Consider the following 26,652-nt stretch of genomic DNA (forward strand, 5'->3'; position numbering starts at 1 on the left):
ACAGCAAGCAACGTTTCGTTGATTGGGCAGCTGTTCTGCCGTCTTTTGGTTTTGAAATGATTAAAATGCACTCAAATGATTGGCGATTAATCCCACAGGGCGGCAGCAGGTACAGCCATTAAAAGTTTGGCAGACTTGTGAAAAGGTTGGTATATTGTGTTTTATATCTACCAGGCTCATGTAATGTTTGTAACTACCTGCATTGCACTTACACAGCTAGAAATTATATATTTTTTAAAATAAACATCTATGCTAACGTTTGCTTGTAGCGTTATGCGCCACAGTCTCCACTCTACTGTGGTGCCCCGTTTTTTGGTTGCCCTCAGTCCCCTCTCAGATAAAATTGAGCAGGCCCTGCGTGGTACTTGCTTACCTTGACACGATCCTACTTAATGATTTTCCACTGACAATACGAGTGCAGGTACTACCTGGTACTATTCCTAGTGCCAAGCTTGCCACATTGACGTTCGCAGCTAACACAAACGCTAACGTAAGCTTGTACGTTTCCTTGATGCCCTCAGTCTCCTCTAGGATAAAAAATAATGTTAATACAACAGTGGCCCGTTCTCCACTACAAGGTTGGGTTGAGGTCCATTTAGGGATGTAACCATATGAAAATTGAATGAAAATCACTGTTGTTGTCACCAAAATGATTACGGTGAATGTTCTCAAAAAGTACTTATACACACTTGTAACTATCGGCCGATAAATGCTTGAAAATGTAATATCGGAAATTATCGGTATCATTTTTGAAATTATTGGTATCGTTTTATTTGGTGTGTTTTTTTTATTTTTTATTAAATCAACATGAAAAGCACAAGATACACTTACAATTAGTACACCAACCCAAAAAACCTCCCTCCCCCATTTACACTCATTCACACTCATTCACACAAAAGGGTTGTTTCTTTCTGTTATTAATATTCTGGTTCCTACATTATATATCAATATATATCAATACAGTCTGCAAGGGATACAGTCCGTAAGCACACATGATTGTGCGTGCTGCTGGTCCACTAATGGTACTAACCTTTAACAGTTAATTTTTACTAATTTTCATTAATTACTAGTTTCTATGTAACTGTTTTTATATTGTTTTACTTTTTTTTTTATTCAAGAAAATGTTTTTAATTAATTTATCTTATTTTATTTGATACATTTTTAAAAAAAGGACCTTATCTTCACCATACCTGGTTGTCCAAATTAGGCATAATAATGTGTTAATTCCACGACTGTATATATCGGTATTGGTTGATATCGGTATCAGTAATTAAGAGTTGGACAATATCGGAATATCGGATATCGGCAAAAAAGCCATTATCGGACATCCCTACTTGTAACCAAGAGTTATTTAAAAAATTAAATACAATTAATAAATAGCCACACAATATATTTTCTTGGCAGAAGAAATATGTTATATGATAATATTGTCCATCCATCCATCCATTTTCTACCGCTTGTCCCTTTCGGGGTCGCGGGGGGTGCTGGAGCCTATCTCAGCTGCATTCGGGTGGTAGGCGGGGTACACCCTGGACAAGTCGCCTCCTCATCGCATGAAAGTATTGTTTTGATTTATAATATATAAATATGTTTATCTTCGACTGTTTTAATTTCTAGAAGTTTTAGTCTTTTTTGGGTGTGCATCCGGTTAATATGACGCCATGTAAATTCACTTCCTGTTGTAATTTTTTTTTGAGAACACAGCCTGTAGGTTTAATGTGCACAATTGAATATGTTAGTTAAGACACTAATGGGTTTGTATAAGTTTAGATTGGCTAATGTTGTCTTTTAATGGGGAAATATGTTAATGGCTCTTGTTTTCATGTTAGCAACTAAGCTAGCTAGCGCTAGCTTGGTTTTCCAGTCAGTGACTTGATCTGATTGATTGATTGATTGAGACTTTTATTAGTAGGTTGCACAGTGAAGTACATATTCCGTACAATTGACCACTAAATGGTAACACCCGAATACGTTTTTCAACTTGTTTAAGTCGGGGTCCACTTAAATTGATTCATGATACAGATATATACTATCATCATAATACAGTCATCACACAAGATAATCACATTGAATTATTTACAATAATCAATAATCAAAGTGTTATCAATCACGGTTTTAGGATAATTTTAATTTGAAACAGTATTACTAACCGTGGGAAGTTTTACTGCGATTTATCATTATATCGTTTTTATCGTTGCATCCCTAGTTCCAAGCATGCTGATTTTCAAAATACAGGGCTAGAAATGACCAAAATAAACACACACTCTGACGTTAGTTTGGTCTACATACGCTGAAATATTATACTCAACAGTTTTGTCCATTTCCTCACTGCCCTTAGTCTCCAAAGGGATGTGTCTATTAATCGGCCACCAATCAGGGTCAGCCGATTTTTGTTGAAAAAGTGTATGATCAACGTTGTCGATTAATGTCAATGACAAACGCGGATCCCCTCCGACTGACATAATATTTATTTGTATTACCCCGCAAGTTTCTGGGAGGCCGCTCTACCATCTGAGCCACGGCACAAATTGGTGGTGTCGATACCAAGGGTAGTATCAGTATATGATTGATACTCGAGTAATTTGGTAGATTTTTTTTTTTCTTTTCTTAAAATCATTATTTTATTTTTGTTAATGTTGACAAACACACAGAATAACTTTGGGGGAGGAAACCAAAACATAAATAAGTAATAGATTAAGGAGTAGTTTTTACTTTGGTTTAGTTATTGTGTACTCTTGACTTTGTATTGCTCCAACAATTGTATGAATAAGGAAGACTTACGGTCATTTAAAAACAGCACTGCACATCATAATGGCGGCGAGAGTTTTGATGTTAAAGGTCTAAAAAAAAATGATGTAGAACGTTTTCGGGGCCGTATTTAAAATCTTAACGGGCCGCATGTGGCCCGCGGGCCGTATTTTGCCCAGGTTTGCTAGCGTACCAAGTTTAGCTATTGCTTGTCCTCCAGTGATGATACTTGTAAGAAACTTAGTTTATTTACTGCCATGCAGCGAGGATTACTGATTTAAAAGTGGCTTTGCACTGTGGAGGGACGTTAGCCGCCCAGCGAGGACGCTACAATGCGTTGGGGATGTGGTCTTTTGCTTGTTGCTGTAATATTTGTGGACACATGTATAACGATAGTATTAAAAGCGTTATCGTTAGTCAGATATACAGTGCAGGCCAAAAGTTTGGACACACCTTCTCATTCAATGTGTTTCTTTATTTTCATGACTATTTACATTCTAGATTGTCACTGAAGGCATCAAAACTATGAATGAACACATGTGGAGTTATGTACTATAACAAAAAAAGGTGAAATAACTGAAAACATGTTTTATATTCTAGTTTCTTAAAAATAGCCACCCTTTGCTCTGATCACTGTTTTGCACAATCTTGGCATTCTCTCGATGAGCTCCAAGAGGTAGTCACATGAAAGGGTTTTCACTTCTCATGTGTCATAGTTTTGATGCCTTCAGGGACAATCTACAATGTAAATAGTCATGAAAAAAAAGAAAACGCATTTATATCATACTGTATATTGTCTAATTCACACAACCCTGCAGTTAATACATGTGATTGGTATTGGTATTGGTATCGGCCAATCACCTCACTCATGGATGATCTGTATCAGAATCTGCAGCATAGAACCCTCATCATAGATAAAATGGAGATAAATACAACAGACACTCATTCTCCTCCCTGGTTGTTGTTTGTTACAACAGATGCCTTCAATGCCAGGTGCTTTTCACAGAGGCCCACTCAGGCAAATAATAGTAGTGTGCTGTGGAAAAGTGGCCAGTGTGATAACCTCACAACAGGAAGTACGGGAGGCGAACCACAGCGTCTAAATTTGGACCCCATAACATTCTTTCTTATCGTTTGTACTTAAGAACAAATATGTCCGCCCCAATTTTAGTCCCCATGTGGAACCACTAATTCTCCCTAAAGCTTAAAGTTAAAAAAAATAACAATAATGTGTGGGCGCTTCGCAAGCTACTTTTCAATCTCTGTTTATCCACCTAGAGGTCAGTTTTGTTTCTGGCGGCTTAAGTTGCGTCATGCTGAAACTCTGAGAAAAGTTAATCCGTAAATGTTGCATGCGGCCGCGCATCTGTTCGCTGTCATCGTGTCAGCGGTGTTTGTGGTTTCTGACCGCCCACAGTGTTTTTTGTACATGTGGGATCTGTTGACATTGTTAATGCATATCTCTGTTCTTGTACAGAGCCGGAAATACTGTAGGTAGCTTTTATTTTTGCACTCGCACGCTGACCTTACTTCAAGGTAGACATACTTCTACAGCAGGGCTGTGAATCTTTGAGCACCGCACGGTTCTTGGGGGTAACGGTTCGATTCAAAACGATTCTCGATTCAAAATCAATACTTTTTAATAACATTGGGTGCCAGTTCTATGATCAACTACATTCCTCGATAACATAGATAAACAGCTCTGATATATGTCTGTATTACTTCAAAGAAAACTGTTTTTGTTTAATAAAACTCTACCCAAAGATTTAATAAAGTCATATACAAATACGGCGACAATAGAAGTATCCCACACTTCTCTTTTCTAAAGTAAATCTGTCCTGCAGACATGGGCATCCACATCAATAATATGATTTGCCTGAGTGGCTGGACAGGACAGAATTAAAAAATAAATATATAAAATCTTGATTTTTTTTTTAAATCGATTAAGAATCTTTACAAGTAAGGTTACGAATTCATTCGAAATCTTTTAAAAAAATTTTTTTACACCCTTAGTAAACATTTACCAAAACACCCAAAAAATATATATTTTAAGGCTTCACTACATGTTTTAAAATAAACCCCAGCCAACTATATCCATCAGCTGCAGGTTGGATTTCTTCTTCAGCGAATAAGCTAACCTAGCATGATGTTCCCGTTGGAATGTGAGTGTGATGTTAGCACTCACATTGCTAGCTATGCTAAGTAACAGTGGGGAGTTTCATAAACCAGTGTTAATTTTGACAGCTGTTTTTAATAGAGTTTTAGTTATAGTCTTTTGAAGGAAATGTATTTTAGTTTTAGTTGTATTTTAGTCATCTATACAATTTTAGTTTTAGTCCAGTTTTAGTCGACAAAATTCCTCAACATTTTATTTCACTAAAATTACAGTACAATTTTTCGACTGAAACATAAATTATAGCGGACAACGCATCTTTGAAGTTGTCTTGAAAGTACCTTTATTAATTACTATTGCAGAGCATCTCAAAAACTAAATCCACAACAACACCTGCACTCCAATAATATTTCAATGAGTACATTTCACACTAAACCTTATTGTGTTTGAGCTGAAATTAAGCATTGTTTTCAAATGTTGAATAATATATGTCTAAAATGGTCACGTGAAGAAACAAACTAGTTTTATTCTAGATTGGCAGGCAAGGCCACCTACACTACCGTTCAAAAGTTTGGGGTCACCCAAACAATTTTGTGGAATAGCCTTCATTTCTAAGAACAAGAATAGACTGTCGAGTTTCAGATGAAAGTTCTCTTTTTCTGGCCATTTTGAGCGTTTAATTGACCCCACAAATGTGATGCTCCAGAAACTCAATCTGCACAAAGGAAGGTCAGTTTTGTAGCTTCTGTAACGAGCTAAACTGTTTTCAGATGTGTGAACATGATTGCACAAGGGTTTTCTAATCATCAATTAGCCTTCTGAGCCAATGAGCAAACACATTGTACCATTAGAACACTGGAGTGATAGTTTCTAGAAATGGGCCTCTATACACCTATGTAGATATTGCACCAAAAACCAGACATTTGCAGCTAGAACAGTCATTTACCACATTAGCAATGTATAGAGTGTATTTCTTTAAAGTTAAAACTAGTTTAAAGTTATCTTCATTGAAAAGTACAGTGCTTTTCCTTAAAAAATAAGGACATTTCAATGTGACCACAAACTTTTGAACGGTAGTGTATGTGTCCAACAAAAGTAGTGGTAGAGTAAGCAGTCTTGCTCCTTCTTTACTGTCTTCAATAGTAACAGTAATTCCGTACAGTATGAGTCATTTGGAATTATTAGGTAAGGTCTAATTACTAGATGTCCTGATGATTAGCCTGCAGAAGATGCTTCAAGTTGGTTGTATTTTTACCGGAGAAAATGAAGCCACAGGGTTTACAAAGTATCTTGTTGTCTACCTTTCAAAGGTAAAATGACTCCATATGTCTTCTCTATCTTCCAGGGGTAGAATACCGTATTTTCCGGACTATAAGGCACACTTAAAATCATTTTTTTCCTTCAAAACTCGACAGTGCGCCTTATAACCCGGTGCGCCTAATGTACGGAATAATTCTGGTTTTGCTTACCGACCTCGAAGCTATTTTATTTGGTACATAGTGTAATGATAAGTGTGACCAGTAGATGGCAGTCAAACATACGTGTAGACTGCACTATGATGGCAATATGACTCAAGTAAACAACACCAACATTGTATATTTTCCATTGAAAATATAGAACATTACACATGGCGCTCAAAAATCTATCAAAATGTTTTAGTGCTATTTTGGTAAGCTATGAAGCCGCACCGCTTGATGGATTGTACTGTGTTTCAACATACGAGTATTATTATGGTGTGTGTATAAGGTAACACATTATTTGCCGTTTTGTTTCGCAATATTATGCAAAAGCAACTTTTCTTACCTTCTGGTACCTGCTGATCTGTATTTGGGATCTGCATAAATCCTGAAAAAATGCACGTCCACCTTTGTAGTCCGTTCCAACGCCGTAGTCCATAAGCTTCTTCTTTTTCTCTATCTTCTTGTTATGGGACATTCATCCTACGCTGTCATTTCACCTGTCCAGTGTCAAGGTGCACTGGGATAGGCTCCAGTAGATTTATGCTGCTTTAACATCTGCTGACTGAAGAATCCTCCATCAAGTCTTTTATTGGGCGCCAAACAATCATCCATGCTACACCCACTTCAAGTCCACTACTTTTGCCATTTCTAATGTAAAGTAGTGTAAAGTTCTTACTTATATCTGTCAGTAAACTCGCCATGAAAGCGCTAAAACATACCGGTGTAGTGACTTCACATTATTCACCCAAGGAACTTTAGTTATTAGAGAGTTCCGGTCAGGACACATTTCACTGGACACATTTCCAGTGCTGTTGTTTCCAGATGAGGAGATTCTGCTCCGTTATTGATTGAAGTAAAGTCTGAATGTCATTAAAACCGTTAGCTCCATCTTTTCACACTTCTTCCACTCCCGTCCTTGCACGCTACACCGCTACAACCAAGATGACGGGGAGAAGACGCTGCCGAAGGTGAGCCACGTAAATAAGACCGCCCACAAAACGGCACATCCGGAAGCGACTGTCAGAAAGCTACTTGAAGATGATCTGTAAAACATAATCTATGCAACATTTTGACCAAAGAACCACCATTACATGTTATGTAGACCACAAGGAAGTGTTTTCTATTCAGAAAAAATAATAAAATAATATAACTCCTTTAATGCGCCCTATAATCCGGTGCACTTTATATATGAAAAAAGATAAAAACTAGACCATTCATCGGCAGTGCGCCTTATAATCCGGTGGAAAATATGGTACATATTGGAATGATGTGTGTAACAATACAGAATAGGGATTTAACGGTATGTGAATTTCATATCACGGTTATTGTCGTTACCCAAATTTGACGAAACCTAACGCACAACAGTTAGCCCAGAGACAGCTCGTATCCTGAAAAACTTGTAAGATGAGGCACCAATATCCCAAGGTACCAGTGTAGCCTTAAAACCAATAGAAAAGTGCCTTTTTCACTTTGTGGTTTCATTTAAAACCAATTATGAACCACTCTGTGTTTACATTGCACAGATTTGTTAAGGTGTTCAATTTCATTCGGTTCTTTTGGAATGTTCACATATATTCAAAAAACTGCTTGCTTATCCACTTTAAGGTGGACAAGTGTTCATCTTCTTCATTTGCAACCTAAAGCCGCATGTAAGCACATACGATGCGTTGTACGACCGTTTCAAAACAACCCAGCGGTGTCGTAAATGACGTGAATTTGATCTCTGGTTCAACCTCCTCCATCTGTTGCCGTCTGCCACTGTGACCGGTGCAGTTCAAGAGGAACACGTGCTTATTATAAATAACGAAGGCCGGAGACAGAGGTGTGTCCGCTGCCAAAAGTTGGCAATTGAGAGGCAGAGGAGGGGAAGGAAGGTTTTCATTGTGCAGAGAGGGGATGAATGGTGGGATTGAGATGGTAGTGGGAAGTGGCCAAGCACAATAGTGCATGTGAGGGTGCTTTGGGTTCTTTTACTCTCTTTGTTGCCTCGGCAACCCGAATCAAGAGCTAGGGTCCTGCATCCCTTTAAAAACAAAACTATGTGTCGGCTTAGTCATGGAAAAAGATACTTGTATGAAATAACGGACAATAAACAAATAAATCCAATTTTTTTTTTTTAAATATATTTTATATTTTAAAATTAAATATATATATATATATATATACTGAATGATAACAATGCAGTTTTTTTTTTAATATTTAAGTTTTTTTACTGCCTTGTGGCAACATGTCCCCCTTTAGCTAGGAAAGTCTGACCCCTGGGGGTGTTATGTGTGTACTGCACTGCTTCGCTACAGCATCAAAAGTATGTTCCCACAATTTTTTTAAAGAAAGATAATTAATTTAAAAAAAAAATTGTTATAATACAAATATATAATCATAGTAAATAAAATAAAACTGACATCTACACCAAATATTAAAATATACAACAAATAATTTGAATAAATAAAGTTAAATAATTATAATATGGACATACACAAATAAATATATTATCTAAGAAATAATCCTATTAAATGGTTGCTGCTTTTAGGACACGTTGGATTGTAAACTTATGATGTAATGTTGTGTAAATGGTTCTGCATGTTTGAAATAATAAATAAATGTAGATAATATTGGTAAGCAGTACATCCCCCTAAATTCCCTGACATTTTTACCCATATGGCCTTGCAGCAAATGCGTCTCAAACAACATATGGAAGCAATTGGGGCATAAAGCCCAACCAATGGGGGCCACAAAGCCTGAGGCAGGTCCTCACTTTCAGGGTGCTGGAGAGACGGCACTAAGCATCCAAACACACACACACACACACACACACTTATATGTATACTCCCCGCACTCCCATAAACACAGACATTTACAAGCCAGCAGTGCAGCAGACCACACGCTAATGTCGGGTAGCAAGATACAAATACAGAGCTCCGACTCGTCTGTGTGTCAAACTGGCAATGAATGGCGGGTTTAATCGCCCGCACATCACAGATGCGTCTCCCTGACCCACTTTTTTCTGGGACCAATTAGAGTGGTCTTGCACAATCTGCACCGTTGTGCTGTGCTCGTGCTTTTTTGTTGCCAGCATGACACGGTCAAAGGGGATGAATGGTGGCGCTTCTTGTGGACTAAGATGTTCTCACAATGTCTGCACTGTTTGAAACGCAGTTCGGGCAGGTTGGATGCAGCAAAATGGAAAACATTGTCTAATATTATTTAATAGAAATGCCACAAATAGAAACCTCCACTACAATAGATGCTGGACCTTGATACGTTTAAGTCAACAGACGATTGAGTCCCTGAACCACATTATTCGGTGTTCCATCCAAGGACAAAGGTCCAAGTCTGTAGAATCCTTGCCTTCCTGGGGCCGTACTTATCAAGCTTCTTAGAGTGCCATTTTACACTTAAGTCCTGAGAATTTGCAAAATTTAGTCCTACTCTCAAACTTAAGAATAAAAGCTTTTTATCAACGTTCTTAAGTCTAAGAATCACTCCTACTCTCCACGATATTTAAGAGACCTTCAGAGGTGTCTTAAGTGGTTAGGAGTTGCCAGCAGGGGATGGCACTTAGGCGAGAGAGACGTGCGCGAACGTTCAGGGAACGGAACAATGTTTTTTTTTTTTTTGATGACGAGCAGCTGATCAAACGGTATCGTTTAGACAGAGCGGATATTATTTTTGTCACAGATTTAATACTTTTCGATTCCTTGTTGATTTCTGCATGTGTCTGCAGCAGGCTAGTATATATAGAGCCACCCACACCAGTTTCAAATTAGTTGCCTAATTAATGAATTGGAAAGAAAATGTTATCACAGTAGCGTATGTGTGTGGCCGTGAGGTGAGTGACGTCAGTGAGTGTGTGGGCGATAGAAGAGAGGGAGCGGTAGCGTGAGTGCCGGCGGGGACTAGTTTGTTTTGTATTATTTTGTAGTTAATTGTCAAAATATACACTCCCATTGTCCACTTAAATATTTCCAAGATATTTCTTTATTCTTAGACAACGGATTCCCTTCCGTGATTGGTCATTTCTATGGACACAGAAATGACGTCACCTAAAATTCCGTTTACGGCACATAGTAATGTCGTAATTCAGCTCTGAGTGTGACACTTAAGATTCAGTCCTACACTTCGCTGAAAGTGTGAGTAAGACGCTTGATAACTAACTTTTAAGTGCAGCTTTCAGCGAAGAATTTATTTACTCTTAAGTCAACTCTTAGCAGACTTCTTAGGAGTAATTCTAAGAAGCTTGATAAGTACGGCCCCTGGTCTTTTGTGGACCCCTTTTGATCTTTAATATTACTCGTGTAACACGCTAGGGCTGACTGCAGCCTAGTGAGTATTATAGTAGAGTACAGTTTTCCCTCGCCACATTGCACTTTAGAAGTTTTCGGCTCGTAAAGGTGACTATATGGGTGTTATTTGTGTTATTGTCCAAAGCAGTGGTTCTCAAACTTTTTTTTTACCAAGTACCACCTCAGAAAACACTTGGCTCTCCAAGTACCACCATAATGATCAACATTGAAATACAGTAGCGTAGTAGGCCTAGGTATTTATTAAAAACGTATATTTAATATTTTTGGCCTCTGTAACATTATATACAGTTCGAACAGTAACACTGTGTTTGAATATAAGAACATAACAAATTATGAATAACATTACATTTAATTAGGTGATTCTTTAGCCTACCACTAGATGGACCCCACGTACCACTAGTGGTAAGCATGCCACAGATTGAAAATCACTGGTCTAGAGGGCCTTCTTAGTGTTGAAAAATGTCTTTAGAAAGTTTTTTAAGCTCTAACAATGAAAATATTACATTTATATTTAATGGATCTTACAAAACCCAAAACCAGTGAAGTTTGCACATTGTGTAAATCGTAAATAAAAGCAGAATACAATGATTTGCAAATCATTTTCAACCTATATTCAATTGAATAGACTGCAAAGACAAGATACCTAACGTTCGAACTGGTAAACTGTTTGTTTGTTTTGGAGCAACATATGTTGCCATCCAAGCAACGTCTTTTTCATGGACGCCCCTGCTTATTTCAGCAAGACAATCCCAAGCCACCTTCTGCACGTGTTACAACAGCGTTGCTTTATAGTAAAATAGTTCAGTTACTAGACTGGCCTGCCTGTAGTCCAGATCTGTCTCCCATTGAAAATGTGTGGCGCATTATGGAGCCTAAAATACCACTACGGAGACCCCCGGACTGTTGAACAGCTTAAGCTGTACATCAAGCAAGAATGGGGAAAAATTCCACCTGAAAAGCTTCAAAAATTGGTCTCCTCGGTTCCCAAAGGTTAACTGAGTGTTGTTAAAAGGAAAGGCCATGTAACACAGTGGTAAAAATGCACCTGTGCCAACTTTTTTGCAATGTGTTGCTGCCATTACATTCTAAGTTAATGATTATTTGCAAAAAGAAAATTAAGTTTCTCAGTTCGAACAATAAATATCTTGTCTTTGCAGTCTATTCAATTGAATATAAGTTGAAAGGGATCATCATTGTATTCTGTTTTTATTTACGATTTACACAACGTGCCAACTTCACCGGTTTTGGGTTTGTACTTCACGGTTAGGCCCGTAACCAATTAACAGCGATAAAACGAGGGTTTACTGTTTATAGCTGGCGCCCAAAAGTACTAAAGTCTGTGCATTAACGACGCAACCAACAAAAATGCAGTTGGAAGTACATTTATAATTGGATATTTAGAAATGCTGTATTATTACTGTTTTACAAGTTATTTAAGATTTTTATTTATTATAAATAATCAGGTATGAACAATAAACAAACATACTAAACAATTCAGTTCAATTTATTATGTCCAAAAGTTATGATTCTATATTTCAGATAATGTCCAAAGTTCATATAAAAAAGTAGGAAAAAAAAAGGTTGGTAGATCTAAGGAAAAAGAAAAGTGGCTAAAACTGTAAAAAAATATATATATATATATTTTTTTACACTATAACTTTAGGGAAAATGTTTGGCTACAATATAAACTTAAATAGTACTGCAGTTTTAAAAATACAGCAATAAATATGTCACCATGACGCCGTTTGAAGCGATGCCTCACCGCTGAATTAAAGTTTAGTAGAAACAAAGAATAATTTTGTCTCGGGTTGTACGGTATACTAATAAAGTGTACTAATTAATTACAAACAGTACTATACTGCCTTTGGAAAATACTGATACTTTTTCGTCCGCATGCTGCCGTTCGGCGGTGACGTACAGAGCTGAGGAGCATGTTGAGTGTGTCAGTGCGCACACACTCACTGAGCACACAAGCAGAAACAATGTGGAGAGGAAAAATGACAAATAAAGGCAATTCTGGGTAATAAAGAGGGTGCGTAAAGCGCAATATGGAGGTATTTGGGCTTCGAAACTATCAAGGTGACACTTTAAACACGCAAGCGCCACACTGCTTTAAAACATGCCTAGCCAAAGGTGCCAATAAAGTATTAGCACCTTTGCTTCAAACTTAGGTACAAATTTGAATAACAATCATCCAGACCTGCACAAGGAGTTTAAAGGTAATGTATTTAACTCGCGCCTCTGTTGTGCTCATACAGATACGTAGACGCGCACACAGCTGCTTGTTGACAATTATTAGCCGAGTCAAAACCGCCCACATAGTAAACCAATGCAAGTGAAATGACTGAATTTTGTTACAAATTGTTACAATTTGTGTTTTATCTTCAACAATGTGCGTTTTATCTGCGACGTGTCTTATCTGTGTAGTTTCAGCCATAGCGTTGTTTTTAGTATTTACTAATTATTGTATGTTTCTTAGAGCACAGACCAAAAGTGGCAAACATAAATCATAAAGTATTTAATACAATATCAGTAAAGCTTTATATTCTTTTCTAACCTAATTCTATATTATAGCAGGCTATAATTAATATATAAAAATATGTAAAAAGAAAAGCCTAATGTGTTTAATGCCTTTTTAATTTTTATTTTACTCTTCTAAAACTGTTCTTTGAGTGCAATAAGAAACATTTGCATTTAATTAAAAAAATCAGCCAATAATGATATTTTTTGTGATCCCCTTTATTTTAAAAAGTATCAAAATAATCGAAATACACTTTGGTACTAGTACCAAAGTATTGGTATCGGGACAACCCTAATTCTGTCTATGGGGCAGTGCATCTAAGTAGAACCAACAAACACCTGCAGAGCACCACAACTATGGTGATGATCCGCTACTAAAGTGAGTGCTTAAGCCAGGGACGGGCCCTGCTCGAAGGGGAAATCTTAGGGTACTATTAAGACATCAGGACCAATGCTTTTGGAAAAATGATCCTGTCTTGTAAGTGCCTCCTGGCAAGGGTAGTCACAAGATGCCTACATAACTCTTTGAGAAAGACTGTCAGATATTGGACACACATCTGTAAAATCTGTGCCGGTTTTATTTTGTTTTTTTAAAGTCCGCCATCTAGCAAAATGTCCTTGGGCAGGGCTATTCAACTAAATTGTTTTGGGGGCCAGGTTTCCAGGAATCTTAGGGCCGATGGTCCAGACTTCTCACTTCACTATCATTCTTGTTTGTATAGTCCTGAGAACCAACGTCTGTAGTGAACATTTGATCTCTACACAACAGAAGCATTCTTCAGTTTTTAAGGACCAACTCTAAAAATAGCTAACCAACAACTATCCATATGACAGTGCTGCAAAAATTTTTTGAACTGAACTCGTGAGTTAGTCTGGGGTTTTTCATAGGCTGGATTTGTCCTGGCTGCTAGCCAGCAGTTTTAGCTGGAACAGGATTTTAACTAACTGTCCATAAGTCATTGATCATGATTAAGGTATACAACTTTAATGATATCTGTATTACACGTTTGCCAAAACATTTTGACCACAACCTACAGAAGGTGCCAAGAATGTCATTTACACCAGGGGTGCCCAAACTAGACTGACAAATTCAAGGATGCCAGGGCCATTTAGGTAGTTGTCATCTTCAAAACCAGTACAACATATAGATTTTTTTCAAAGAACGAGAAAATGTAATTTCTGTAGAGATTTTGTGCGAATGCTGAAGAGCCAAAGTCGAACTGAAAGGCTAAAAGTTAGCACCCCGGCCAGAAAACGTCAAATAACAAAAAATATGAGTAACATGAGCTAAAAAAGCTAGTATACTATATTAACATGCTAACAATAGAATGCCCTCAGTTAACATTAGTCAAATTACCAAAACACATGACACTGAGGTGTACACTTGCTAAATTAGCTAAAACAAAATATTGCATGCGAATGTTAGCATGTTAAAATTGTAACTATACCAAAATATATTACTTCGCGATGTGTACCTGGAAAATGTGTTTAAAATGCTAGCCTGCTAATGTTTGCATGCATCAAGTACCAAAATACGACAGAGGTGTGTACAAAAAAAAAAATCTAGCATGCTAGCAGGTATCATTTGTCAAGTAACAAAATATTTGACGCTGAGGTGTATAGAATTAGCAAAAAAGCTATCATGCTAATATTAGAATGCTAAGGATTGCGCCGCAGGGCGATAAAAAATTAATTACGGGCACTTTGATGTACAGTCTTGGGCCGGCGTGGACAGGGTATGGAATCAGGGTCAGGATCCCTCTGGTCTTTAGTCAGCTGGTTTACTTGAACTCATTGGATTGAGCTACATTTCTAAACATTCATTTGATCATAGGTACAAATAAACACCTCCTCCAAAATAGACTCTTCCTTCAACTAAACAGCTGATGCTATCAGCAGTTGATTTACACGCTACTTGGTCTTTGTCTCCAGATGCTTCACTCAAGCCTAGTACGCCGCCCAAAGCCTCCGAGGAGGGCGACGACGTCCTGGGGGACTACACGGTGGGCGAGCAGGTCTGGGTGAACGGCATCAAACCCGGAGTCATCGCCTACCTCGGGGAAACCCAGTTCGCCCCGGGCCAGTGGGCCGGAGTCATCCTCAACGACCTCGTTGGCAAAAACGACGGCTCAGTCGGGGGCGTGCGCTACTTTGAATGCCAGGCCCTCCAAGGCATCTTCACGCGGCCCTCCAAGCTCACCCGACAGCTGGCGGCGGAAGGAAGCGACAGCCACTCCACAGAGTCGCTCTCTGCGCACAATCTGCAAGGAGGTGGCGCCTCCTCTGGCCAGCGGGTGGTGGTGGTGCCGCTCAGAGAGGGGCTGCTCAACAGTGCGGTGAAGACTGGAAACGAATCTGGCTCCAATATGTCTGACAGTGGTTCCGTGAAGAAAGGTGGCGATAAGGACCTACGGGTGGGAGACCGAGTTTTGGTAAGTGCGTATTTTTCTCATGTTTACTCTGCGAGAAACTCAACTGTGCCTCCTGCTGGTTATGCTCCAGCATAACTTCTTCTCTTCCAGTTTAAAAGCATATTTTGATAGAAGTCTGGATTGTTCCAGTTTTGCGATTTCCGAGGAATGTTTTTGGACTAAGAATTTTTTTAGGCGAAGAAACCCCAAACTGATGAAAGAATGGAGCAGGGGACCCCCTACCTGTAAAAATTGTATTTTAAATGAAACTGCTTCTAAAGATACCTTGTTATTGTGCAATACTAAGATATTTAAATAATACAGTTAGAGATGTAACGATATGAAAATTTGATATCACAATTGTTTTATTATTATTTTTTTTTTAGATTTTTATTTTATTGAGCTTTGGTTGTACAGACATTTACTCATACGCACTTATGGGCATTGGTTGTACAAACATGTAGGCATAATCACATGTACCGTATTTTTCGGAGTATAAGTCGCTCCGGAGTATAAGTCGCACCGGCCGAAAATGCATAATAAAGAAGGAAAAAAACATGTATAAGTCGCACTGGAGTATAAGTCGCATTTTTGATCTCTCTAAGCCAGTGGTGTCAAAGTCACTATCTATGGCCCCGGGATGATATTTGATTAGTATTGGAACCGGCCCGCAGGCCGCACCAATACTCCATCAGTGTTGGCGCTAGGAATTTTCAAAATGGGGTCCCGAGGACCCCATCAAGTCATAAAAATGGGGTCCCACAGTAAATTTTTGTGGTCCCACTTTTTTGTAACTGTTTTGAAAACAAATGATTAATGTATCCATTATCCTGTCGGTTGCTGGTTACTGGGGTTCAATCCCCACCTTCTACCATCCTAGTCACGTCCGTTGTGTCCTTGGGCAAGACACTTCACCCTTGCTCCTGATGGCTGCTGGTTAGCGCCTTGCATGGCAGCTCCCGCCATCAGTGTGTGAATGTGTGTGTGAATGGGTGAATGTGGAAATACTGTCAAAGCGCTTTGAGTACCTTGAAGGTAGAAAAGCGCTATACAAGTATAACCCATTTATCATTTATTTATATCTCACATTCTATTTTGTGTTTTGGAAAAAGGTTGTCATAAACGTTACCCGGGTGCGGCCCCGCTGCTGCCCACTGCTCCCCTCACCCCCCAGGGGGTGATCAAGGGGATGGGTCAAATGCATAGGACAAATTTCACCACACCTATTGTGTGTGTGACAATCATTGGTACTTTAACATTAACTTTTAACTTTACTTAATTAAAATTTTTAAAAAAAATACAAAAGAAAACTCATTTTTATGCATATGTAAATGCATTCAGTTATAAACATTCATTCACTTTATTCTTTCCTTCTTGGATCTAAACTTTACCGCTGCCGGTATTTTTTTCTATATTTTTATTGTAATATTTTCAGAATGTGTTTGTTCTATTTTTGGCCAAAGTAAGACAAGGAAAACAATCTGAAGTTGTCTTTATTCTTTAGTTTTAATGCCTTGATTTTAATAGTTCGGCCCACGTGTGCTCAGATTTTCCTCCATGCGGCCCCTGAGCTAAAATCAGTTTGACACCCCTGCTCTAAGCGATCACACCCTGTAGGTTCAATGTGCTCAATTAACCATCTTAGTTGCGCAGACTAGGGAATTGGGAAATGTTTTTTTAATGGGGAAACAGTTTAACGTCTCTTCTATTCATATTAGCATTTAAGCAAGCTAGTGCTAGCCTGCTTCTCCGGTAATTGAGCAGTGTCACCGGTCAGTCAGTTGTTATCAGTCACTGTTTTATGATCATTTTTAATTTAAAACTGTGATACTAAGTTTTACCACAGTTTTTTATTATATTGTTAATTGTTTAAACGCTAAATACAGTATACCACCGCTAATAGCTTACTGGGAGAATACAAACAAATGTATACAGTATTTTTAAAAGTCTAATCCAGGGGTGTCAAACTCATTTTGTGGGCCGTACTGGTAAAATCACAGGACGATAACTTCAAAATAAAAACAACTTCAGATTGTTTTCTTTGTTTAAAAATAGAACAAGCACAAATGTACAAATCATAATGTTGTTGGGTCTTTTTTACACTTACATGTTGCGGTGATTAATTTATTTGTCGTTATTTATATTTTCTGAATAAATGATGCGATAATGTTCATCAGTCAACTCATTGGTGTTCATTTTCAATCTATAAAGATTTAAAAAATTGTATCAATATCAAATTACAGGATGTTATTTATGTACTTTGATAATTTTCCTCGACTGATGTACTAACATCATGTGTTTTATATTGTACATATGTAGCATCATCTTCAAAGATACAAAGAATTGCTATTGCGTCATTCAGTGGATACGTTTAGAACAGCAGTTTATTTCATTCAAAAATTTCATGTACATTTTTATACTTAGCTAACTCATCCCGCGGGCCGGATAAATCCTGTTCGCAGGCCATACGTTTGACACCCCTGATCTAATCAACCAAAAATGCGACGATCCCCTGTTTTAGACCTTTGTCATGTCATTCAAAAGAACAGTTGCTCGGGTTCTGACAACTTTTAGAATTTGTTGGGAAAAAATGCTGAACCGATGGCCAATTTGCATACTGTTTTGTAGTTAAAGATCCATTTTAGTACAATACAGTGCAACCCATTTAAGCGGTAAACTAAATTGTGCTCTCCGCTAGTTGCTGCCATGCGGCAAAATCTGTTAGTCTCCATTGCTGCAATACACAACATGGCATAGTTGATTTGGATAAAGTGTCATCTGTTTTTGGTTATTGATGCGTCATACCCATCTTTTGTTTTTAAAATGGAAAGAATACAGCTTCCAGACAGGAAGGATTGACTGTTAATAGATTTTATTGATAGAGCCTTGGATGCTTTTCCAATCAGTGAAACAAGTGGCACCATGGGGGAGAATAAGTAATAACCAGTCGAGAGAGCAGCATTGTGTTGTATATCAATGATGAGCTTGCTTGTAGGAGTCTAATCAGAGCTCCATGCAGGCCTCTTTAAAGATGAATCCATGCTGTGTTATTTGATCCGTCATTGATTTCCTCTGTGAGTTGTTGTCGTTGTCTTCTCCCCAACTACCCTCTGTCAATAGTAACATCCATCTAATGCCTTCCAGATCGTACCATCATGAACTTTTAGGTTAGGTTGCATAATGTGTCTAAGGAAAACTCAATACAATCTTCTTTTGAAGGGCTTAACATCTACCTTGGGTTGACCCTGGTAAGGATCCTGGATTCATTTAATTCCCTGTGGCCTGCAGGGGTAAAGTGACACCACACCGACTTAAGGGTCTAAGTTGCCAATATTTGCAAATCACTTACGGATTACTTTCAGCACTTAAGAGACTGCTGCTGCCACATTGATTATTGAGTCCATTTGTTTCCCAGGCTAGGGCTGTGTAGTCTAACGCCACCACCAGGGAGAAGCAAAGCTAATATGCCTGCACTACTTACTGGAAGTAGCCCTCTTTGCAGGTGCAAAAATATCGCCGTCGGCAGCAACTTAAATTTGCTTACGGCTTGTTTTCAGCCCCACCTCGACTCAGAGAGGGACAAGCGGTAGAAAATGGATGGATGGATATTTCGTCATACAGTTTATGCGGTATATTTACCGTAGGGTTGGGTACTGAATCCAGTACTAGTTTGGCACCAACTGAATCCAGAGTAACGTAAAACCCAACGGTGCTATGTTACCTGGGTTGGTTTGGCACTTGGCGATCTCTCCAGCAGCAATTTTTAATGCCAGAAAAGTAACTGACTCAAAAAAAACGCTTCAACTTAAGTAAAGTAGGGCTCCACTTTTCCAAAAATGCGCTAGTTTGATGCTAATATACATTGGCTTTGCTATTGAAATACTACTGACTAGCATTAGCGATTTTGCATGGCGATTTCATCACCTCCAAATTTGTTAATGAAAACTACAACCAAGGTGCACGTTACATTTAGTTAGTGTATGAAGTACAATACTCTTGAGTATTTACACTTTTTACTGCCCAACAAAAGACAAAGAAAACACACCATAAACTATACACTATTGCTATCTAACATCTTGGACCTGCAACTGTAATTGCAACTTAATATCATACTTGCAAATGAGACTCAGAAATGTGATAATAAAACAACATATAACAACTGGACATCAGTTGTCAAAGTCAGCCTCATTTTAAAATTTTGCAATAAAAATGAGATTTTATTTTCAAAAACAATATTTATTAACAGACACAACATTACCGAAAATTGGTACTGATCAGTTCCAAGGTACCGGGAATCTGTATCGTATTGGTTTAAATGTGAACAGTACCCATCCCTAACCGTAACACACATCTGCATCTGACTTCTTTTTACGGTTGTTGAGCAGCTTTTGATTTTAGATTTTAAAAAGGCATGATTGGCGATAAATCGTAAAAATGACAACTGCGCAATGTGGCGGTGAGTTATGTCACAACTCTTGACAGCCAGCAATTGTTAACCACTCTTACTCTTAACTTTCATGATAGATGAATATCCACAGCTTTGAATACTTCACAAATATAATTCTCCTTATTTTGAGTAAGCGTTGTAGAAGCAAAACAGTGGTCTCTCCCGTGAGGTACGTACGGTATTACTCTTGACGGCAGCTCCATCGCAATTTTTTTTTGCGACTTTATAACGACTTAAACTTCTGATCAGGACTGCATGATTATGGCCAAAATAGTAATCACGATTACACTTGACGACAGAATCATTAGCCCCTCCATGAAAAAATTAAATTTTTTATTATGTATTTCCCAAGTGCTGTTAAAGAGACCAATGCATTTTTATCACAGCTTTTCCAAGCGTCCTACTTTCATTTTGGATGCTTCCAATGTTTTTATTTGCACACAGGAACAAAGTTTTTTTCACAAAAAACAAAAATGGCCATAGTCAAAAACTCCCACCAGCTTGAGAGACAGCGAGTCCTAATTATAGGCGCAAGCGAACAATCACTCTATAAGAGAGACCTGTAGAGCAGTGGAGAAGATTCAGTTCATGCTGGATGAATCAGTACTCAGAAAGCATGATGACAAAAACAAAATAAATAAATTTAGACCTGAGCTGGGTAAATATTTTGACTCGGGGCCATATTGAGAGAACAAATTGTGTCTGAGGGCCAAGGTGTATGTGTATAAATTATATATACACATTAAGCTGTAAAAATCTGCTATACAGTATGTGTGTTTGGGTCCCTTTTTTTTCACAAACACTAATACCAAAAGTCGCAATGTCCGATAGATAAGTTATGTAAGAGCATTTTTTAAAAACGGACTGGAATCTTACAGTTTTGTACTGAATGGGACCCCCAAAATGTACATTAAAATAAAGAAAGTGGAATTTACAATATTAACTATGAAGAATAAAACACTGAATATTAACAACATATGAACGTCGCTCCTCTTTTACTTTTCAGACCAAGGAAAACACAACAAAAATGTAAAAAAAAAACCAGCAAAATATGAATACAAAGTGTAATAAACACCTACAATATGATATATTATAACGTAAAAATCCGCTTCCGCATGTGTTTCTGACACACGCGTTGCGGGCTGACTGCTCTGAAAACAAACCCCGCTCACTCTGGTTTGTTCCTCGTCTGAGCTGCTGTGACGTAGATTACCGTAATAACTTGTGTAACACCCAAAAGCGCAGATTTCGACCATTGAAATACTTTCTATAGGTCAAGACTTACGGTCATTTAAAAACAGTACTGCACATCGTAATGGCGGTTTTGATGTTAAAGGTCTAAAAAAATTATGTACATCGTCCGGCGGGCCGTATTTTGCCCAGGTCTGGTTTAGACTTTGCAAAAATAATCATTGATGCACATAAAGCAGGAGATGGATACACAAAATTTTATCACAGCCTTTCCAGATGTCAAGAACTGGAGTCAGAAGTATCATCAAGGAATTCCAAGACAGTAACATGGTACAAAACAAGCCTGGCAGAGGTAGGAAACAAAATATTTTAAAGACTCTGGAAAGAAAGCTAGTGAGAGATGTGTCGAAAGACCCAAGAACAATTGCCAAGACACTAGTGAATGACTTGGCCAAGTTTGGAATTGTAGTCTCAAAGAAGACAATCACTAGAGCTCTGCACAGGAACGGACTACTAGACTGCAGATCAGGAAAAGGTCCACTTTTGCAAAAAAGAAACCTTCAAACCAAACTAAAGTATGTAAAGGACATCCTAGAGAAACGTGTCCTTTAGTCAGATGAAAGAAAACTAGTGCTCTATGGCCCTGGAGACACTTCATGTTGTAAAAAATTACGGGAGAGGCATACAACCCAAAGAACATGGTCACCACAGTGAAACATGGTGAAGGAGTGCTTCAGTGGATTTGGAACTGGGAATCTTGTAAAGGTGGAAGGACTCCTGAAGATAGATCTTGGAGGAAAACCTCAAGCAGTCAGCAGCAAAACTGGGTATGGGTTGCCACTTTGTCTTCCAACATGATAACAACCCAAAACATACCTCACTCCTGGTGGAGAACTACCTTTAGAAGGCCAAGGTGAATGTTATTGAATGGCCTGCACAAAGCCCTGACTTGAATCCCATCAAGAATCTTTGGGGAGAATTGAAGACCAAAGTACAATGGCAGAAGACCGTCAAATCTGAGGGAGTTTAAAAGGTTTTCCAACAAAGAATGGGCTGGGATTGCTCAGGAGATGTGTGTGAGACTTGTGAAAAACCGTAACAAAAAGAAGCTTTTGTCCATCAAAAAGGATACACCATTGCCTATTAGCATCAAGGGAGCTAATCATTTTGATCAGGGTGGTTTTTGGTTTTGGTTTAGTAATTTTGTTAGTGTGTGCAAAGTAAAATTATGGAAGCACCAAAATAAAAGCAGTATATTTGGAAAAGCTGTGTAGAAAAACGATTGGCTGTCTGTCACAGTATTTGGAAGATACTTCTACAAAAATACACAAATTCATGGGGGGGGCTAATGATTAATTTCTCAATTGTATTTTCATCAATATTAGAATCACGAAAATTCAAAAATATAGTGTTTTTTAGTGTAACAATTGTACTCATGTGAAAGAATACTTCAATGCGCAATTACATTTGCACTTTCCCTGCATTCATGCACATGCTTAGATGCAGGAATTCTAAAGGACACCACGTTTTGCCAGTGTTAGTGTAACGGAGACAGGCCACGTGTACATTGGTAAACATTACTCCCTGGCAACCTCAAGAGCAGTGCGGGCTTTTAGCTCGGTAGCGAGCATGCTTGTGTCTCATCCCAGACGACACAGGGTCAAGTCCCAGGCACGGACTGAAATAGGCGGGTTAAAGTGGCACCCTGTGTAAAATGGTAAACCTCACTCCTGGATGACCTCAAGAGCAGTGCTGATTACCTGGTTGATAGCTCAGGCTTTTAGATAAGTAGCTAGCAGGCGTGTCGTCTCTCATGCCGGACGACCCAGGTTCGAGTCCCGGGCGGAACAGAAACACAGGTACTGAACCAGGAGGGTTGTATAAACTGTCCACAGAAATGTGTCCCAGTCCACACTCTATTTAGCAAGACAGCTAGCAGTTAATCATGCTAGTGGACTCCTTCACTCTACGGAAGTGAAACGACCGGCTGCAGTAGCTCGGGGAAAGTTTTTTCACTCTGGTCGCAAATGTGGTGGGCGTGGTCATGGAGCTTTGTGCGCATACACAATGGCCTCTGGCGTGAGCGGTGTCAGCTTCAGGGCTTCAAGACCAGCCATTGTTGTTGTTCTGCCACTGCAAGTTGTGAAAGTGCTTGATTTCATACTCAGCGCAGCCTGCTTTTTAAATGTTAACATCGCAGCTGATCACTCTCATTTAATTGTGGCAGCCAAAATCGAGATCAAGATTTAAATTTGATTAGTTGTGCAGCCCTACATTTGGAGGATTTGATGAATAGGTTAGTGTTTTTTTACCTAGCGTTTGAGTAATTTCACATGATCAAGCTTTTTCTAACAATACACACTACAAAATAATAAAAGTATTTATGATTTGTGCTGATGTCATATGGGATCAATATCGGTATCGGTCAATACTCCAATGTTGGAAGTGATGAGGTTGCATCGGAACAGTAAAGAGCTACAAAAAGCCAAAAAAAACCAAGCAAAATGTACTGTAAATGTTTTTCCGATAATTGTGATAGAAAGTGTCACACCATTAGCTTGCGGTTTGGTATGGAGCATTTTATTGTGTTGGGCTTCAAGTAAAGTCCAAATTTTGACCATAGGTAGGCGGCTCCAAGATGGGCGTCATTCGCTACATGGGGGAGACGGACTTCGCCAAGGGGGAATGGTGTGGTGTGGAGCTGGACGAGCCCTTGGGCAAGAACGATGGTGCTGTGGCTGGTACCAGGTACGTAACAACGTACTATTATACATGTAAACACGTGCATTCATTGCTATGTTAGCATTCACCGTAGTACACATATATATGTATAGGTTGTCTGTGTGTGTGTATATATATATATATATATATATATATATATATATATATATATATATATATATATATATATATATATATATATATATATATATATATATATATATATATATATATATATATATATTGTATATATATATATATATATATATATTGTATATATATATATATATATATTATATATATATATATATTGTATATATATATATATATATTGTATATATATATATAAATATTGTATATATATATATATATATATATATATATATATATATATATATATATATATATATAATACAGTACAGTACAGTACAGGCCAAATGTTTGGACACACCTTCTCGTTCACAATACAACTGATGGTCCCTACCCCAATTGATAAAGCAAGAAATTCCTCTAATCAACCATTTCAGGTGACTACCTCTTGAAGCTCATCAAGAGAATGCCAACAGTGTGCAAAGCAGTAATCAGAGCATAGGGTGGCTATTTTGAAGAAACTACAACATAAAACATGTTTTCAGTTATTTCACCATTTTTTGGTAAGTACATAACTCCACATGTGTTCATTCATAGTTTTGATGCCTCCAGTGACAATCTACAATGTAAATAGTCATGAAAATAAAGAAAATGCATTGAATGAGAAGGTGTGTCCAAACTTTTGGCTTATATATATATATATATATATATATATATATATATATATATATATATATATATATATATATATATATATATATATATATATATATATATATATATATATATGTATATATATATATATATATATATATGCCCCTGGTATATGCTGTAACTGCACTGGTCCCATGTAGCAGATGTCATATATCAAAGACAACAACATATCATTAATGAGTGGGACAGGAAGACACAAACATTAACAAAGCTAGCATAGCTATGTGAGCTACATGCTAACATTACACTCACATTTTAACAGCAACATCGTGCTAGGTTATTTACTGAAGAGAAGCCAAAGAATCAAGCCTTAACGTACATTTCCCCTTCCAGATATTTCCAGTGTCTGCATAAGTTCGGCCTGTTCGCTCCGATCCACAAAGTGATCCGCATCGGCTTCCCCTCCACCAGTCCGGCCAAGGCCAAGAAGAGCAAGAGGGTGGCCATGGGGGTGTCGTCTCTGGCCCACAGCCCCAGCAGCTCGTCCATCAGCTCCGTCAGCTCGGTGGCCTCGTCGGTGGGCGGGCGGCCGAGCAGAACCGGACTGGTAAGATAATGGATGGTCTCCAGATGACAAAGTGCTTCATTAGTAAAAACACTCCCTGGCAGTTTGTAATTAATATGTTTTTGCAAAGCACTGACAAAGCATCTTGCGGCAAACAATCACATCACTCCATATTGATTCTTAGCGGCTATATTGTTTACGGACACTCCCCTATACTTTGCTTAATTGTTGGCAGCGTGACTTGGTTGTTATAAGAGTCTTGACACAAGCAAGAAGTCCTTCACATTCTTAAAGATGAAAGCATAAGCAAGATTGGTCGAGGTTGAGTGATGGTGAAGCTGTCTCTGACATGAAAGCAGGATTGATCGGAGTGAATTACCCCTTATCGAAATTTGTGTGGGCGTGGTTTACGCTGCAGTTTGGTAATCAGTTTATTAGTCCCGCCCACCACCTCTTAATGGATATCTTTGACACACTTACACTACCGTTCAAAAGTTTAGGGTCACCCAAACAATTTTGTGGAATAGCCTTCATTTCTAAGAACATGAATAGACTGTCGATTTTCAGATGAAAGTTCTCTTTTTCTGGCCATTTTGAGCGTTTAATTGACCCCACAAATGTGATGCTCCAGAAACTCAATCTGCTCAAAGAAGGTCAGTTTTGTAGCTTCTGTAACGAGCTAAACTGTTTTCAGATGTGTGAACATGATTGCACAAGGGTTTTCTAATCATCAATTAGCCTACTGAGCCAATGAGCAAACACATTGTACCATTAGAACACTGGAGTGATAGTTTCTGGAAATGGGCCTCAATACACCTATGTAGATATTGCACCAAAAACCAGATATTTGCAGCTAGAATAGTCATTTACCACATTAGCAATGTATAGAGTGTATTTCTTTAAAGTTAAGACTACTTTAAAGTTATCTTCATTGAAAAGTACAGTGCTTTTCCTTCAAACATAAGGACATTTCAATGTGACCCCAAACTTTTGAACGGTAGTGTATATATTCATGGTTGATGGTGCTTTGCTTGAAATTAAAATGGTCATTGCATAAATAAATTTGCCATGAAATAAGTTCATACAAAAAAATAGTCATTATATAACATAACATAAATAAATCGGTCTTGTAGTAAATGTATTTGTCAATAAATAAATAAATACATGAATGAATGAATTGATCATGCTATAGAATGTACAAGAAAGAAATACAAAAATGTTTAATGGAGAATTAATATTGAATAAAAAATATTTTTTCTTATGAATTATTTCACATTTTGTTTGATTAAATCCTATTTTAATGAATTCATTGGCCACAAAAAAAATTATGATTCAAGAAAAAAATACATATACATTAGTCATGAAATAAGTTCAGACAAAAATTGGCCATAAAATAGATGGTACAAAAATAAAATACATAATTACATT

General features: G+C 38.0%; 1 protein-coding gene across 3 annotated transcripts in view; it reads left to right on the forward strand.

The window, feature by feature from the left end:
* The window catches only part of clip2 (CAP-GLY domain containing linker protein 2), a 62,407-nt gene that overhangs the window by 11,377 nt on the left and 24,378 nt on the right, over positions 1–26,652 (forward strand). For all 3 annotated transcript variants that reach the window (XM_062048935.1, XM_062048934.1, XM_062048936.1), the window contains exons 3-5: positions 15,078–15,577; positions 23,818–23,942; positions 25,053–25,266. In XM_062048935.1, coding sequence (XP_061904919.1) covers positions 15,078–15,577; positions 23,818–23,942; positions 25,053–25,266 — 839 coding nt within the window. The remainder of the gene's footprint in view (positions 1–15,077; positions 15,578–23,817; positions 23,943–25,052; positions 25,267–26,652) is intronic.

Source organism: Entelurus aequoreus, linkage group LG05 (genome assembly GCF_033978785.1).
Source record: "Entelurus aequoreus isolate RoL-2023_Sb linkage group LG05, RoL_Eaeq_v1.1, whole genome shotgun sequence".
Taxonomy (NCBI): Eukaryota; Metazoa; Chordata; class Actinopteri; order Syngnathiformes; family Syngnathidae; genus Entelurus; species Entelurus aequoreus.